General features: G+C 29.2%; 1 protein-coding gene across 5 annotated transcripts in view; it reads right to left on the bottom strand.

Moving 5' to 3' along the window:
• The window catches only part of LOC142331061 (protein qui-1), an 889,030-nt gene that overhangs the window by 70,011 nt on the left and 800,063 nt on the right, over nucleotides 1–18,956 (bottom strand). For all 5 annotated transcript variants that reach the window (XM_075376703.1, XM_075376704.1, XM_075376705.1 and 2 more), the window contains 2 exons: nucleotides 18,134–18,266; nucleotides 1,916–2,072 (listed from right to left, as the gene is read on the bottom strand). In XM_075376703.1, the coding sequence (XP_075232818.1) occupies nucleotides 1,916–2,072; nucleotides 18,134–18,266 (290 nt within the window). The remainder of the gene's footprint in view (nucleotides 1–1,915; nucleotides 2,073–18,133; nucleotides 18,267–18,956) is intronic.

Genomic DNA, 18,956 nt, shown 5'->3' on the forward strand with positions numbered 1-18,956 from the left:
ACATTTTAATTTTTATTATTGAAGGCAGGTGAGGAGTCTTGGGACTGGCAATGGGTTCCCTCTGAAATCATTCAATTTTTTACTTCATCCAGCTAATAAAATATGCTTTAAAAAGAATGATTTAATTAAAAGAATATTTCATTTTACCACCATTTTAATAAAAGGGGTGGTAAAATGAGTTCACACTCTAATAAAATTACCGATATCTTTTTCTAGACACAGAGAATCAAAATTTTGCTTCCTTACAAACACAACAGTTATATAATATTTATTATACTAATAAAACAGTACTATAGGAGGTGATATCAAGGAAAAGAGATATGGCAATATCAAATAAAAGAGATATGATGGTTTAGCTGGCAATTTTGTAAATTAAATAAAAAAGCATTGCAGAGACCCTCTGTACTTTTGAAAATAAACATATTTGACATGAAAGAGTGTCTACATTATTATACTGGATTTTAAAATTAAATTTTTTAAAAGCAAAAATACATGTATATAAATAGTTTCATTTATATGGAATAACAAAGTTTTTAAATTATAAATAAATGAAAAATTCAAAAACTTCTGTTGTAAAAGTTTTATTCTAAATCTAGTATTCTTTTAATCATTTATGAGAAAGAAAATAAAATAAAGTTGCACATAAATATAAATAGAATGTATAAATAAAAATGTATAGTTTTCTTTAGAAAAGTTTTCAGATTTTACAAACAGAACAATAAAATATTTCTTGAATTTAAATTTTCTTTCAATTCTCTTTACAGAATTGTGGAAGAAAGATTTGACACACAATTATGTTTTATAAACAGGATTAATGAAAAAATTTCATTTAATAAAATGTTGCATTCAAACAAGCCCTATTTTGAAGATAGTTTTTCTATCTACCTACTAGTAAACCTGTTACTATAAAGTATACAGATCTATAAAAAAGTATACCAGAATTTCATTTCACAACAAATAATGAATATTCACAATTGATTGAGCTACAGCATATAATAAAAAATTCTCTTTGTTTTTTTTTATGTACAGAGGGAGGAAGCAACATGACCTTGATATGTGAAATGAATGGAATGCTACGGTTCAAAATTGTATACTCTCCAGATGTCACTATAATATGGATCAGGCAACAAAATACAGTTTAGATAGTTTAGATAAGAGATCTAAGCAGACTAAGCCTAAACTAATTAATAAAACAATAGGCCCGATTATAATTTATTTTTTTTTTTTATGCTTAATGATGTATTAAAATATTGTTTTTTTATGCTGGATTTTATCAACTTTCTTCATTCACAACTTTCTATCCATATTAGTGGATGTTAATATTTACAGTTATAGGATTTGGTTATAAAACAAACCTTAAGTAATTCATATCTAGATTCAAGATTTTCTAGAAATGAATATTATGACAAGATAATAAACCCTTTTTTCTTTGCAGAGATATCTAATCACGCAATATTTATGTAGATGTGTTAAAAAATCCAATTTTTCTTAAAATTGTACCTTGACTGTGTGTTTTGTATGCAGGAGGTATACCATCTGAATATCAGGTAAATGGCCAGCTCCCAAGTGGTTGTATCAGTAACAGTCAGCTTAGTCTTAGTCACCTACTAGCCCTGATCTTACTTCAATAGACTATTTTTACAATGGATTCATTGAAAAAATTTTGCACAATATAAACACTGGCAATCTAGTTTAGTGTATGTATAGGAAACGATTGCGCCTGCCTTTATGATGATGCCAGATATTATTAAGTGAGTCTCATAAAGAACTGAATAACATATCAACCATAAATAAATTTAAAGTACATGAACTTTTGTCCTACTGAACATTTCAATCTTGAATCACCATAATATGTTCAAAATTTTATGGAGACATAAACTACTAATACTGGTACATGTAAAAAATTTTCTCTTACCTGATTTGGTTTATTCCTAGCATTTATTTCAGGATTTTCTTCAATGCTACGGTTAATTAAAGCTTTAATTTTGTCAGTAACAATTTCCTGAAAATTAGTTAAGTAAGTATCGTGTTCTTGATGATCAGGATCAATTCCATCTTCTTTCCATGGAACTCTAATAAAATAAGAATATATAAACACGCAATTAGTTACAATCCTACAACATAATTTTCATCAGCAATATGTATTTAAATTAAATAATTTTAATTTGTATATAATTTTACTTTTAAAAAGATAGATCAAAATAATGTGATAATAAGAAAGAAGTATTCTAACACTTTAGAACAGTGATTCCCAACCTGTGCGCCGCGGCACCCCGGGAAGCCATGGCCTCTTCACAGGGGTGTCGTGAAATATTGTCAAAGCTTCATAATTAATTGAACTAAGACATTTATAATTATTAATTTCATGTTAATAAAGTAAAAAAATAATGAAGATACAAGAGTTTTATTTATTTTTATCTCTTAGTTACAAGTCATACTTTTACTTAGGGCAGGGCATCATGGAAAAAGTTTAATTGAAGAAGGATGCCACGTCTCGGAAAGGACCCTATGACTCATAAAGGGTTCTGTGACCCAGAAAAGTTTGGGAACCACTTCTTTAGAAGATATGAACATCAAAGAATAATAATTAAAAAAAAACAATAGTCTAAAATACAATAGTTTACAATACAACATAATTTAAATAATTATAGTATAACATTTTATATTGTAAAACAGATTTTAATATTTCAGAGGCAAAAAGATTACCAAGGTATATTTTTAAGAGTCAATGAGTGTTTTTCCATTGAATGGATATTTTTTGTCAATGTATCATCTCCTAACAATATATTGCAAATATTTGAACAAGAAATATCCTTCAGATTTAATTTTATGGCAAGTGCTACAGCTGATGTATCAACATTCAATCTCGAATATGGAGATTTACAGATTAGTCTTCAAATATTGAAAAGGAGGACACTTTTTGAGGTAGGTGAGAACTTACAAAAGATGGACTGTCCTCACTAAAGGAGGACGATTGGCCACCTTAATATTTAAGGCCTTGGTAGCAAATATTTAATTTTCAAGCCTAAAATGAATTGTAAAACAAAGAATGTCTACATAACTCTGCTCAAAATACATAACTACATAACTGTCTCAAAGAATATTAAACTTAATTTTTTCCTTATTTTTCCCATAAATATTTATTCTAACCTTCAATTAGTAGAATTTTCTATCTTGTTTATTCTTTATTGTTATTAAGAGGTAAACTGATTACGTGAAAAATGACATTTATAACTGAAGATATTAATAATCTAAGTATTAAGACAACCGGAATTAATTATTTAGTTGAAAGAAGTGTAAAATATGAAAATTCTAAAGGAATACAAAAATTAGTTGAATACTATGACAAAATTTAAAATTATTGGTTTTCAAAGTACTGGATTTTTTCTCTACCTTTTCAAACTTACTTAGGTTAGGCCTGAAAGGTTTTAAGGAGGAAACTTCAAGTACTTTGAAAAAGCCATTTAATAAATTTAGCCAAAATATTGAATTTAATTAGCACACGAAGATCTCTACTCTGCTATATTAAACTAATATTATGCTAAGCAGAACAATAATATTTGTGTTGGGTGTAATCCGTATGTGATGGCTATTTTTTTCTTTTTATTGACAGCTCTTTTATGTCCTGTTTTTGTAATATTTAAGCAAATTTAAAATTATCTTTGTTATATTATTGTTATCTAATGTTTTTATTTCAGCTGCCTTTCTATGTTTTATTTTGCTATTAAATGAATTATTTTCAATTGGGTAGGCTAAGCATGTCAGTGCTTATATATTCACTTCTTTATGTACAGAAACAATAAAATACCTTTTAATGCAGAATAAAGCAAAAAAAACTGATATCACAGAATTCTCTCTCAAAAAGTATAGATAAAGTTTTTTATCTATTCTTAGATAATAAAAATGATAAAAAAACATAAGCGCTAATTTTTTATTTTTTTCAAGAAAATTTACAAATAATAACACATTACTATGACAATACAGTAAAAAGATAAAATAAAAGTATACAAGATAAGATATATGTCATGTCATATTTCATTTCAGCCTTTATGTTAAAATAAAATAACTAAGAAATAGGAGTTAAAGAAACATTTTCTATTTTTACTCACATCACTGTCCATAACTGTTGCACCACAAGGGGTTGCTAAAATTGATAACACTATTTCCTTTCTTTGTAGATAGATTTTCAATATCATTTGAAGAAAAGAAAATTAGATTTTATCCATCACCCAGTATATTTTCTTTTATTTAACAAAATACAATGTGTATGTTATATATAAGTAATACATATTAAATGATACAACAAATGAAAATATATGAAACAACTTTATACATTTTATTGTGGACTTATCAATCTCTAGTAAAAGAGAGAGCAGGAGAGAGAGAGATTACAGTTATTTTTATTAAAATTTACCAAGTGGGAATTTGTTTTGATAAACTGTGATATCACTATTTTCTATTTTTTTTTTAAATTTTGAAGATCATTTGAATGTTTTTTATTTATAAAGAATAATTTGTGAAAAAGTTGATTAATTTTATATATATAATACGAAAGGTAAAGTCGATAGATGGGTGGAATATATTGAATAGTTATACAGAGGAAATGAAATAGAAAATGGTGTTATAGAGGAAGAAGAGGAAGTTGAGGAGGATGAAATGGGAGAAACAATACTGAGATCTGAATTTAAGAGAGCATTAAAAGATTTAAATGGCAGAAAGGCTCCTGGAATAGACGGAATACCTGTAGAATTACTGCGCAGTGCAGGTGAGGAAGCGATTGATAGATTATACAAACTGGTGTGTAATATTTATGAAAAAGGGGAATTTCCGTCAGACTTCAAAAAAAGTGTTATAGTCATGATACCAAAGAAAGCAGGGGCAGATAAATGTGAAGAATACAGAACAATTAGTTTAACTAGTCATGCATCAAAAATCTTAACTAGAATTCTATACAGAAGAATTGAGAGGAGAGTGGAAGAAGTGTTACGAGAAGACCAATTTGGTTTCAGGAAAAGTATAGGGACAAGGGAAGCAATTTTAGGCCTCAGATTAATAGTAGAAGGAAGATTAAAGAAAAACAAACCAACATACATGGCATTTATAGACTTAGAAAACGTATTTGATAACGTAGACTGGAATAAAATGTTCAGGATTTAAAAAAAATTAGGGTTCAAATACAGAGATAGAAGAACAATTGCTAACATGTACAGGAACCAAACAGCAACAGTAGCAATTGAAGAACATAAGAAAGAAGCCATAATAAGAAAGGGAGTCCGACAAGGATGTTCCCTATCTCCGTTACTTTTTAATCTTTACATGGAACTAGCAGTTAATGATGTTAAAGAACAATTTAGATTCGGAGTAACAGTACAAGGTGAAAAGATAAAGATGCTACGATTTGCTGATGATATAGTAATTCTAGCCGAGAATAAAAAGGATTTAGAAGAAACAATGAACGGCATAGATGAAGTCTTACGCAAGAACTATCGCATGAAAATAAACAAGAACAAAACAAAAGTAATGAAATGTAGTAGAAATAACAAAGATGGACCACTGAATGTGAAAATAGGAGGAGAAAAGATTATGGAGGTAGAAGAATTTTGTTATTTGGGAAGTAGAATTACTAAAGATGGACGAAGCAGGAGCGATATAAAATGCCGAATAGCACAAGCTAAACGAGCCTTCAGTAAGAAATATAATTTGTTTACATTAAAAATTAATTTAAATGTCAGGAAAAGATTTTTGAAAGTGTATGTTTGGAGTGTCGCTTTATATGGAAGTGAAACTTGGACGATCGGAGTATCTGAGAAGAAAAGATTAGAAGCTTTTGAAATGCGGTGCTATAGGAGAATGTTAAAAATCAGACGGGTGGATAAAGTGACAAATGAAGAGGTATTGCGGCAAATAGATGAAGAAAGAAGCATTTGGAAAAATATAGTTAAAAGAAGAGACAGACTATAGGCCACATACTAAGGCATCCTGGAATAGTCGCTTTAATATTGGAAGGACAGGTAGAAGGAAAAAATTGTGTAGGCAGGCCACGTTTGGAATATGTAAAACAAATTGTTGGGGATGTAGGATGTAGAGGGTATACTGAAATGAAACGACTAGCACTAGATAGGGAATCATGGAGAGCTGCATCAAACCAGTCAAATGACTACAAAAAAAAAAAAATTTGTAAAAATTAAATTAAATTTTTAGAAAATTTAAAAAGATTGAATTTTGGTATCTATAACATTCCTTCTTAAATTGGCCAACTTAGGACCGCAATAAATATCTTAATCATTTTTTTCTCTTTTACTTCCTTTCTTCCCAATATCTTTTAATACTTTCTCCATGCTTTGCTTTCTCTCTTCACTCCATCTGTAGTTTAATTTCTTTTTCAGTTTTTCTTGGAAACCCTTGTTTTCTAAGATAATATTTCTAAATTTATTTCTCTCATATCCTTAAATCCTCATTAAAAGAGGTATTTTTAGTTTATGATTATAGGAAAAATTAAAAATTCTTTCAATCAGTCTTTTCTCTTCCATTCTGAAAATATGTCCAAAATACATCAGTCTTCTTTTCCTTATAACATCTGAAAGTCTGTCACTACGTTTAAAAAACTCTTCATTTTTTCTACTCTTCCACTTATTCTCTTCAATTTTAACTGGCCCTTTTTTCTTCTGTATTTTCCTCTTTTTCTTCTCTAATTCTTCAATTTTGCTTATCTTTTTTATACATAAACACTCCAAGGCATACAAACATTCAGGTCTAATAATTGTATTATAATGCCTAATTCTTGTTTTTCTGGAAATTGATTTCTTTATCTTATAAATTCTTTGTTAAGTGATATGCAAGATCCATTTTACTATCTCTAACTTTATTTGATTCTTTATCTAAAGCATTGGGTTTATTATTTCACCTAGTTATTTAAATTTACTCACATTATTAATTTTTCCATATTAGGTTTTTAAAGTATTGAAGCATTTTTAATATTTGTCATAAATTCAGTTTTTTGAAAGAAATTTGTAAAACTGTTTTTTCAGCAAACACTTTTAAAAGATTAATTTGAATTTCTGCAGTTTTAATATCTGAGGACAAAATTGCCAGATCATCTGTAAAGGCCAAACAATTGATTTTGAGATTCTTAATTACCCTTACTTTACTGAGTTCCACATTTTCTAACTTTAAAATTTTCATTTGTTTGTTCCATTCCCTAATTGCATTTTCCAAAGCTATATTAAATAGTAAAGGCGATAGACCTTGCCTCATACCTGTTTTATTGTCTACTCTAAATTTCGCTAATATATTGAACAAAATTGTTCTATTTATTAAATAATAGGTCTTTTTAAAAACAGATTTTATGATACCTATTTTAAATAAGACAAAAGTTATAAAAGCTGTACCAGAGCCTGAAACCAAGCTTTTATCACAGACTCTTTATTTAAATTTGCTGTTGTACTCTGTTCATAAAATTATTTTTTCGTTCTAAAAATATGAAAAGATACACTGAAGCATAAAATTTAAAAAAATTGTAAAATTTGTTTTGATTAAACTTTTAGAATGATTTATTTGTGTATGAACTCATAAGAACATTGTTGTTTCAAATGTTTATTTTCAGATGTTCTTTGGAGACTGTATAATTTTGTTTTTTGTCATTATGGATCAAGTGTTTTGCTGTTTCACTAAACTGTGACGAATTTGATTTTGAGTGAAAATTAGCTCAGACTTAGTTTAATTACTTATCTATAATTTAAGTGTACTGCAGTCAATTACTTCTTTAATCATAAATATTTTAAAAGGTTTAATCTTGAGGAATAAAAATCTGTAGTGTTACAAACATAAACAAATGTTTTTTTTGTTGTTTTTAAATTTTGTTAAAAAATGACTACTTAATTTCTTGAGGTGATTTGTTTGCATATTTTTTCTCAACAACTTTTTTTTTTTAATTATCTGCTTTTAGTCAATGTTTTTATATTTCGTTTGAACAAGGGGTGGCTGTAATGCAATGCACAGCTGCTCATAACTCACAAATCTAATTAAACAAATATGGCACAGAAAGACATTTTATGTGCTACAAAAAAAGCATTTATTTATTTTATCACTGTGAGGTTTATTCTCAATATTTGCTGACGTATGAAATTTTATTGCCCACCTATTTACAGTTTTTTGACCAACAGTTTCATTACCATTAATGACTTTTAGGCAATGGTGCTTGTCCCTACATCCCTAATGTAAAAATTCAATCTCTGCGATCTGTTTTTGGCGCATGGTTGTAGATGTTAGTAGAAAGGAAATGAAACTATTAGTTGGCAAAACCTATTATTTTGTGTGATATATTGTTTCCCAATGTGCATTACATCTTTGCTTCCCTTCGTATTATCAAATCTATTTATTCTTGCTTGCAACTGCAAGGGAGATAAATTGAACACAGCCTGCCTTTTATGATGATTCTTCAAATGTACATAATCTTATAAAAAAATAATGGAAAAACATGAATGAAGATTAATACATACGAGGTCTGTAAATAAAGTAATGAGACTGGTTTGTTTACAATCCAATTATACATGGACTATCATCTTCGAAACAGTTCCCTTGGGAAGCCATGCTACACTTCAAATAATTTTCCCACTCTTCATAGCAGTGTTAGAACTCATAAATCGGAATATCCTGCAGATGGTCAGTTACATTTTTAAAAATGTTTTCTACTGTTTCAAAATGGTAATCATTCAGATGTTTTTTCAAAGTTGGGAACAGGAAAAAATTGTAGAGACTCGAGTCAGGTGAATAAGATAGTTGAGGAATTGTAGGAATGTTTTTCTTTGCCAAAAAGTCATTAATTGAGAGTGCAGTGTGACAAGTTGCATTGTCATGATGAAGCATCCAGTTGTTTATGATGGCTGGTCTCACGTGGGCAACTCTTTTTTGCATTCTTTCAAGAATTTCTCGGTAAACATATTGATTTACAGTCTATCCTGCAGGCAAAAACTCCTTGTGGTCAGTGCCATTACTACCGAAGAAAAAAATTAGCATGTTTTTGATTTATGATTTGCTCACTTTTTCTATTTTGGGACGTGGTGAGTTTGAAGTGTGCCACTCCTTGCTCTGTCGTTTTGTTTCCGTGTTCTACTTAAATATCCAAGCTTCATCACCAGTAATATGATTTTTCAGAGAATCAGGATCAGTTTCAATTCGTCGTAGAAGATTGTGGCACACTTCCACCCTGTTGTTTTTTTGGAAACAATTTTTCACAAACGTTTTTCATGTCCAATTCATTTTTCAAAATTTGATGGACTGTCATATGGTTTAAATTCAATTGTTCTCCAATCATTCTGACAGTTAATCACCAGTCGTTTCATATCAAGTCTCAGATTTGCTCAACATTGTCATCACTTTTTGACGTTAACGGTCTTTCAGAGCGTGGTTCATCCGCAACTGATTCCCGGCTATCTGAAAATGCTTTAAACCACCTAAAAACTTGGGCTCGTAACCATATGTCCTTTTCAAATTTGAAAAAGTTTCAGTGGCATTCTCACCAAGTTTAACACAGAACTTGATTGCACAATGTTGCTCATAATTACAATCACTCATTTTTGTAACGCATGGAAAAAACTCGTTTCACAAAAATATTGTTTACATCTCACGTAGCAACAATTGACTAAAAATATTAATACCTAGTATAAATCAGCTTGTTCATATAACCATATGCTTACTAGTAACTTTATAGCATTGCCACTTTGGTTGCCAAAGAAAAACTAGTCTCATTACTTTATTTACAGACCTTGTTTATTTTTCTATATTTAAATTTTCTATACATTAAAAATACAATCTATATCTGCAATACTCTTTTAATTATATAATTCCATTGTATTATTTACTTTTATATTATTACTTTTCAGCTTGAACTGATATTTCACACATCTCTATATTTGCAATACATATATAAGTATATTTGCAATGGAACATTTTTAGCAATTCCAGAAGATTAAATGTTATATGGACATGTATATTGTTTATTACTTGGTCACTGAGATTCAATTAGTCAAGATTGGACACGATAAAACCCCAAGATAAAATGAGAACATTGTACTCATTGAACATTACTTGAGAACAATGTAATAAAATACTATTTTAAAGAAGAAAGGTCCTGTAATAATTTATTAATATCAATTATTACATCTATTTATGAACTATACCTATTTTATATATTTTGTCATATCATAATGTAATCTAATTTATCTATGTTAAAAATTCTCAGAATGTCAATATTTGTGAATAAATATAATGCACGTTTATTCTTTGTATTGGTTTTTTTAATCGAAGAAATAAGTGACAACTAAATATGAATGAAAGAGGAAAAAAAAGAAGTACAGGATGAAAAGATCTTAAGAGGATTAGAATGAAAGAGTCAAAAAGAGGATTACATTGTGACATTACTAGGGTAAAAGTGAGGACAGATTTGTGATAACTTCTTTCCATTACCACAAATCCACCAACAAACAAGAATACTGACTGATTGTATATTTGAGGGTAGTAGTGGTGCGCTATGCTATGATGGTGGATGAGACAAGTTACATTATTCATTAGGCTACGGGGAGGCAAGCACAGAGGTCAGTTGACTTCACAATTGCTTGTCAAGATCTATACAGTGTAGCTATATATAGCTTTTGCTTCTCTTATGCTTCTCTTACTTTATACTTAAAATTTACTACAAAGTAAATTGCTACAGACTGTTGTCTATATTCTTTGGCTTTCTCTCTTTCTAATTCATACTCTCCTCTCTTATTATCTTTCTTTCCACTTCTTTAATCTTTTCTATCTTTATTTCTTTCTTAATATAACACTTTTTTCTTTGTTCCATTACATGTAATTAAAAATCACTGTTCATTTTGTAAATTATCTTTATCTAATATTTTTGTTTCTATTATTTTAACAAAAGAAATTTAACTCATTCTAATCATGTTTATTTCTTGAATTAATAAATAAAAGTATACAAATCTCAAGGACAGAGTTCATTACAGTTATTTTTTTTGTCTTCAGTCATTTGACTGGTTTGATGCAGCTCTCCAAGATTTCCTATATAGTACCATTTGTTTCATTTTAATATACCCCCTATTTCCTACATCCTTAACAATTTGTTTTACATATTCCAAATGTTGCCTGCCTGCACAATTTTTCTCATCTACCGTCCCTCCAATATCAAAGCCAGGATGCCTTAATATGTAGCATATAAGTATGTATCTTCTTTTAACTCTATATTTCCAAATGCTTCTTTCTTCATCAATTTGCTGTAATACCTCTTTATTTGTAACTTTATCCACCCATCTGACCATCTGATTTTTAACATTCTCTTATAGCACCACATTTCAAAAACTTCTAATCTTTTCTTCTCAGGTACTTCAACTGTCCCAAGTTTCATTTCCATATAAAACTACACTCCAAAAATATACTTTCAGAAATTTTTTCCTGGCGTTTAAATTAATTTTTGATGTAAGCAGATTATATTTTTGACTGAAAGCTCATTTTGCCTGTGCTATTTGGCATTTTATATTGCTCCTGCTTCATCCATCTTTAGTAATTGTACTTCCCAAATAACAAAATTCTTCAACCTCCATTTTTTCATCCTACTTATATTCAGTGGTCATCTACTTTATTTCTACTACACTTCATTACTGTCGTTTTGTTCTTGTTTATTTCCATGTGGTAGTTCTTGCAAAGGACATCCATGCCATTCACTGTTTCTTCTAAATCTTTGTTATTCTCGGCTAGAATTACTATATCATCAGCAAATCATAGCAACTTTATCTTTTCATCTTGCACTGTTATTATAGATATAAACTGTTCTTTAACATCATTAACAACCAGTTCTATGTAAAGATTAAAAAGTAACGTGGATAGGAAACATCCTTGACAGACTCCCTTTTTTATTACTGTTTCTTTCTTATGCTCTTCGATAATTGCTGTTGCAGTTTGACTCCTATAAATTTTACCAATTGTTCTTCTACCTCTAAACTTGAACTCTAAACTTTTTAAATCCTGAACATTTTATTCCAGTCTACGTTATCAAATACGTTTTCTAAGTCTATAAATGCCATGTATGTTGGTTTGTTTTTCTTTAATCTTGCTTCTACTATTAATCTGAGTGCTAAAATTGCTTCCCTTGTCCCTATAGTTTTCCTGAAACCAAATTGGTCTTCTCCTAACACTTCTACTCTTCTCTCAATTTTTCTGAACAGAATTCTAGTTAAGATTTTTTATGCATGGCTAGTTAAGCTAATTGTTCTGTATTCTTTACATTTTTCTGCTCCTGCTTTCTTTGGTTTCATGACTATAACACTCTTTTTGAAGTCTGATGGAACTTCCCCTTTTTGTAAACTATTACCCACCAATTTGTATAATCTACCAATCGTTTCCTCACCTGCATTGTACAGTAATTATGCAGGTATCCCGTCTATCCGAGGAGCCTTTCAGTCATTCAAATCTTTTAATGCTCTATTAAATTCACATCTCAATATTGTATCTCTCTTTTCATCCTTTTCGACTTCATCTTCTTCCTCTATAACAATAGTTTCTAATTCATTTCCTCCATATAACTATTCAGTATATTCCGTCCACCTATCAACCTTTTCTTTCGTGTTATAAATTGGTGTGCCATCTTTGTTTAACACATTATTAGATTTTATTTTATGTTCCACAAAATTTTCCATAACTTTTCTGTATGCTCTGTCTATTTTACCAATGATCATTTCTCTTTCCACTTCTGAAGACTTTTCCTTATTCCACTCTTCTTTTGCGAATTTGTACTTCCTGTTTATAGTATTTCTTAATTGTCTATAGTTCCTTTTACTACATTCATCACTAGCATTCATATAATTTCTACGTTCATCCATCAGCTCCAATATATTCTCTGATATCCAAGATTTTCTACCAGTTCTCTTTTACTCAGTAACCTTTTTTTTACTCAGACCTCTTGTGATATCCTCCTCAAAAATCTTCTTTATCTCCTCTTCTCTAAATTCCACTGATTCATCTGACTCCTTTTCTGCAGGTTTTTAAACCCCAATCTTCATTTCATTATCACTAAATTATGGTTACTGTCAGTGTCTGCTTCAGGGTATGATTTACAGTGAATGAGTTGATTTCTAAACCTTTGTTTAACCATGATATAATCTATCTGATACCTTGCCATGTCACCAGGCTTTTTCCATGTGTATATTCTTCTATTATGAGCTTTAAACTGGGAGTTAATTACTAAATTATGCTTTGTGCAAAACTCAATAAGTCGCTTCCCTCTTTCATTCATTTTCCTCAGCCTGTTTTCCCCCACAATATTTCCTTCCTTGCCTTTTCTGATGTTTGCATTCCAATCTTCAACTATTATTAAATCTTCATCCCCTTTTATGTATTTAATTACTTCATTAATTTCTTTGTATACACACTCTAGCTCGTCATCATCATGGGCGCTTGTAGGCATGTGGACGTTAACAATCGTTGCTGGCTTAGGTTTTGATTTTATCCTTATTACAATGATTTTATCACTAAGCTGTGTGAAATACACAACTCTCTTCCCTATCCATGTTAATTATGAAACTTACTCCTGCCTGCCTTTTATTTGATGCTGAGTTAATTATTTTAAAATTACCTGACTGAAAGTTGTTTTCCTCTTCTCACAAAACTTTGTTAATTCCTCTACATTTACATTTAACCTATCCATTTCCCTCTCTAAATTTTCTAACTGACCAACCTTTTTTAGACTTCTAACATTCCACGCTCCAACTTGTAGAATGTTATTTTTTAATTTAATGGTGATCCCTTCTTTAGTAGTCTCCACCCGGAGATCCGAATGGGGGACTAGTTTACCTCCAGAATATTTTACCAAGGAAGGCGCTGCCATCTTTGTTACATGAAAATGCAGAGAGCTACATTTTCTTGGAAAAAAAACAACGGTAGTTTTGTATTGCTTTCAGCTGTGCAGTACTCAGAAGATTGAGTGGTGCTGATATAGCCGTTTAAGTTTTCCTGATCTATGCCCTTAACAACTACTGAAAGAGCTGCTGCCCTCTATCAGGAATCATTCCTTAGTCTGGCTCTCAACAGATACCTCTCTGATGGTTGCACCTTTGGTCTAGCTATAATGTATAACTAAGCACTCAAACCCTCTCACTATCAGCAAGGTATCATAATTCATAGAGGGAGTTATTAGAGTTAAAAGTATTTAAAAGTGTAAAATTAATTAATTTAAAAAATAAGAAAAATACTAAATAACTGATTTTATTAATTAAAAATAATTAATATTTTGTATTGTAAATAACAACTTGTACACAGAAGACAATACAGGAACTGAAAAATAAATTTTAGTGTGAAGTAACTTTATTTGAGGAGAAAAATAATAATGTTATCATTTATTGATGATACTCTTTTGGTAGAATCATAGATGAGTAAATAGAAATATAATGATGAGAAGTTATTTTAGAAGAAAAATTTAGTTTGAAAGTAAATATGACTAAGAAGAAAATGAAATCTGACAGAAAGAAGGATAATGAGAAATTTTATATTAATATAGGGAAATGCAAATTTAACAGAAGTGAAAGAATTTTATTACTTAGTAAAATTACAAAAGATAGATGAAGTAATGCAAACATCAGAAGCAGACTCATCTAACCAAGAAATTTTATGAAAAAGAAGGCTGCTAGTTTCAAAGTATGTCTAAGAATCAGGAAGAGATGAATGAAAATATTTATAAGTATGTGATCTATAGAAAGAGCAAAAAAAAAAAAAATAATGGAAATTATACGGTGTTGAAACAAAATTTAAAGTGAGAGGCATAAGATGAGTAGGAGAGGAGAAAAATCTACTGGCAGAATCATGTAAAGATATGAAGGAGGTTGATGGGTCATGTATTGAAAAATTTATTAATGTTTAATTAATTTGTGACAGAAGAATGTAAAAGGGCAAAAAAACTATCAAGAAAGACAGAAATTATAATATATAGAACAGACAATTGAGGATGTAGGATATTGTATGTCTGTTAATATATGAGGTTAAAAGATTAGCTGAAGACAAAAGAAATGAAGAATCAACCATTCAACTAAGCGATAGAAAAAAAATTTAATGTCCAAAAAAAGACAATGATGGTTTTAATTTGTAACAAGATGTATTGAACATGATCATACTATCTAGAGTAGCTATTGAAACTTGAGGCATAGACATTGAAAGATATTATATGGTATTTTTAATGAGAAATATCTGATGTATTGAAAATTACAATTTTGATATCCATAAATTTATTGTCAATTATTAAAAAGTTTTCATTTAATTTATTGATATAAACTCTGCTTCATTAAGTCACTAAAATTTAGGTGAAAATCAATTCATTTTCAAACTTGATTAAGATAATAAGATTATATTACAGAGAAAATTTTATAACAATCTGATAGATTAATCATATGGAATGACAGACCCACGCAAATTGATCTTGTTGTTCACTCATTTTTGAGTACACTTTCTCATTTCATCCGTTTAAAATTTTCCTATGTTTTTGTTCAAGATGGTTATTAATGACATTTACTCAGAAATATTTTAAATAAGAAAAACAAAATTTTCAAATGCAGAATTTCTAAAAACATTTAACCACTCTTGCAACATCTTCATTGATTGGTACTACTTTTCTCATATAAAAGTCAGCTAATGCTATTATTTGATGGTTTTTTTTTTTTTTTTTTGTGTTAGGCGAACATATAAAATATCTAAAATTTTTAAATATAATACTGAGGAATTTTTCAGGGAATTAAATACTTTATTTTACAGTGTCCTAGGTTGCCAATCCCCAAACCATACACGTTAACTTTTCTTTTTTTCAGTTTATGTGTATTCAGGTGCAACATTAATATTAATAATAATAAACTTAGGTAAAAATATTTCAATTTCAATCAGTGTATAACATCTCTAAATATTTCCTTTTTTAATATTAAATAAACTTTCCCAATTCAAGAAAAACTTCTGTTGCAGTAAGTGCATTAGAGGGGCGAATTTGTGGTTTTAGTTAACCTTGAAAACACCCAAAAACCCAGTTTTTTGCCTCTAACTTGGTTCCTGTGAATGATTTGCTTGAAAACCAATAGGGTTCTATTTCTACTGGGTTTCCATAATCCTACCAAGTTTCATACAAATTGGTTAAATGCTGTGCACAGTAGAAGAAAAAAAGGCTGAAATATACCCAAAAACTCTGTTTATTGGGCCTAACTTTGGTTCCTAAAAACCGATTCCCAATAGGTTTACATCACCCCACTAAATTTTATCAAAATTGGTTAAGATTTGTGTTTGGTAAAGAGAACTAAAAAGCTCATGCATACATTTATGTATATAAACATGAATGGGGGCAATAATGATTTCTAAATTATTTAGAAATTCACTAAAGAATGCAACATTATCTTCTAATTTGTTTAAATCTGTGAGCCCTGATACCATTTTGAGTAGAAAATTTAGGATTTTTCTTCATATTGCTCAGGAATAATGAGTCTGTAAATCAAACTCTATATTTTTGGTTTGTTGTAGTTGTATTTTGATATTCATGTTTGATTTTTTTTACTTAAAAAATTGAGAATATGTATTTTAATAATAAAAGTAAATTAAAAAAATATATATAGATATTACTAACTTTTTAAATGTCTTGCAAGATTTTTTTTATCTTAAATTCAGTTCTCTCATCAATAGTATTTCATTTATTATGTTTGCAATATGTACATAAAGCATAACTATATAATTATTATATATGTATCCATTTTGGGATGATTAGGAACCAATTTAGCATGGGATAAAAGAGTATGATTGATATTGTGATTATTCATTTAATATTTTTTTTATGTCTCTGTGAGCTAAATTGTTTAATATGTTGATTTTTTTGTACTCTGTGTAATAATATAAAAGTATATTGTAATAAATTATTTTCCCATAGATCAATTTTACTAAAAAAATAATCAGTAAGGAAGATAGGCAGCAGTGGTGGCTTGCATATAGGCACTGTGGAACTGCAGCACCCCTTATTTCCACTTGATATTATCAATAACATTTAATATGAGTCCTTTTTTCTCTAATTCTTTGTTTATACTTGTATAATATATAATTGTTAAACTTAGTGTGAGTAGCCATCTCCCAGTTTATGAAAAAGATACAAAAATCTTTGCGTGGAACTGTGCGCTTCCCAGTTCCAGTGGCGTGGTGTTTGGCTGTTCTGTACTTGCGCACATAGGAAGCTGCACATGAGCCTGAGGGAGAGAGAGCACTGTCACTCCTGCAGTGCTGATCTGGCGTACTGGTGGAAGGTAGTATTTTTTTTATCATCGCGTGTGTATGGAACATTCCTTGTTCGTTCCCTTTTCTAATTTAGTTGGTGGAAGGAAGGAATATGAAGAAATTGGTTTAGTTGTGATCAGAAAATGGCGGAAAGCAAGGCCTCTTTGATTGCAAAAACATGCAGGTCGGCCGAAAGAGAAGGTAATTAGTAAAAACTATTTATGTATTTGTTTCTATGTACACAGAAATTTAAATTCAAATAAAAAAGTGTACATAAGTATAAAAGTGTACATAGAAATTTAAATTTAAATAAAACATTATTATAGATATATAATTTTACATCTCTTGGGATTTGGTCCCCTCTATTCTGTCTTACATTTAATACTTATATAAATATTTTGGTATCAATACTGAAATAATCAATGCAGGTGTTTCAGTTTTAAGAAAAATAAACCAACTCATATATATGTGTGCTATGAGAAATTCTGCAATAATCTTTTATATCCTACAGTCATAAAACCTGGACAGCTATTTAAAAAAAAATTAATTTCCTTCAATATCTTCCTCATTATTTCAAACAACCACTAAACTACATTTTACCTATTCTATTTGGTTTGTATTACATGGAGATATATAATAACATGTACTGACATATAAAACAAAGTCCTTTTTTTCAAATCTGATAAATATTCAAAAAGTTTTAAAACAAGAGAAGAAAGTATAGCAGAAAATGTTTGAAAGTAGGTTCACAAGTTATTATTAACACAGTCTGTACTCTTATCTGAACTAAAAAAAAAAAAAAAATAATTATGCATAAACTTATACAGATAGTTTATGACTTTATAAAAACTCAACTTACGATAATTGTATCAAATTATCTTCATTTAGAACAGTTTCTAACTCTTTCCGTAATCGTTCCACAGCAGGAGGAATTTCATTTGGAGAATCTTCATATTTACGAATTATCCCCAGCATACAGTCTGGATTCAATTCTAAGTAAAAACAAAATAAATAATTAATTATTTATTACAAGAAAACTAAAACAGAATAAGCATCATAAAAAAAATAAATTTCTTTGATTAATTTTTCTTTTGATAATTTTCAACCAAATGCACTTCATTTTTTTCAATCCTGAGGATTATCATTAATTTTTGTCATAGCTTCTTATTATCCTAACACCTATAAACATTCAATCTTTCTTTTTATTCTTCCTCTTCTTCTTTCATTTTTTCTTCCATGTTCCAACCAAGATGTTTTTCTCTTCCTTACCTTCATCAAATTCTGCTCTTCTCTTTTTCTTCTCAGCAAGTCGCAATTTTTCATTTTATCTGTCCATTTCATATTCTTCTTTCTTTTCCATAACAACATTTTTAAATTGTCTAATTACTTTCTTTTCTTTCTTTCTTACTGCTCACAGTTCAGACATATGGTGAACATATTAAAAAAAATAATTCTATTCAGTATAATTGTTTTTCTTCTTGCAGTCAGTTATCTTTTCATCCTTTAAAAAGCATTTTTTTCATAGATATTCTGCTTCTTACTTCTTCTTTACAGATTTTGTTCTAAATTATGTGGCTATTGATAACTACATACATGTTTAATTTGTTATTTAATAGATTAGATAATCTAAAATAATATTATAGATGGAAAAGGAAATAATTAGAGTATTTTAAATTCCATAC

The sequence above is a fragment of the Lycorma delicatula genome, chromosome 10, assembly GCF_047948215.1.
Source record: "Lycorma delicatula isolate Av1 chromosome 10, ASM4794821v1, whole genome shotgun sequence".
In the NCBI taxonomy this organism is placed as follows: domain Eukaryota; kingdom Metazoa; phylum Arthropoda; class Insecta; order Hemiptera; family Fulgoridae; genus Lycorma; species Lycorma delicatula.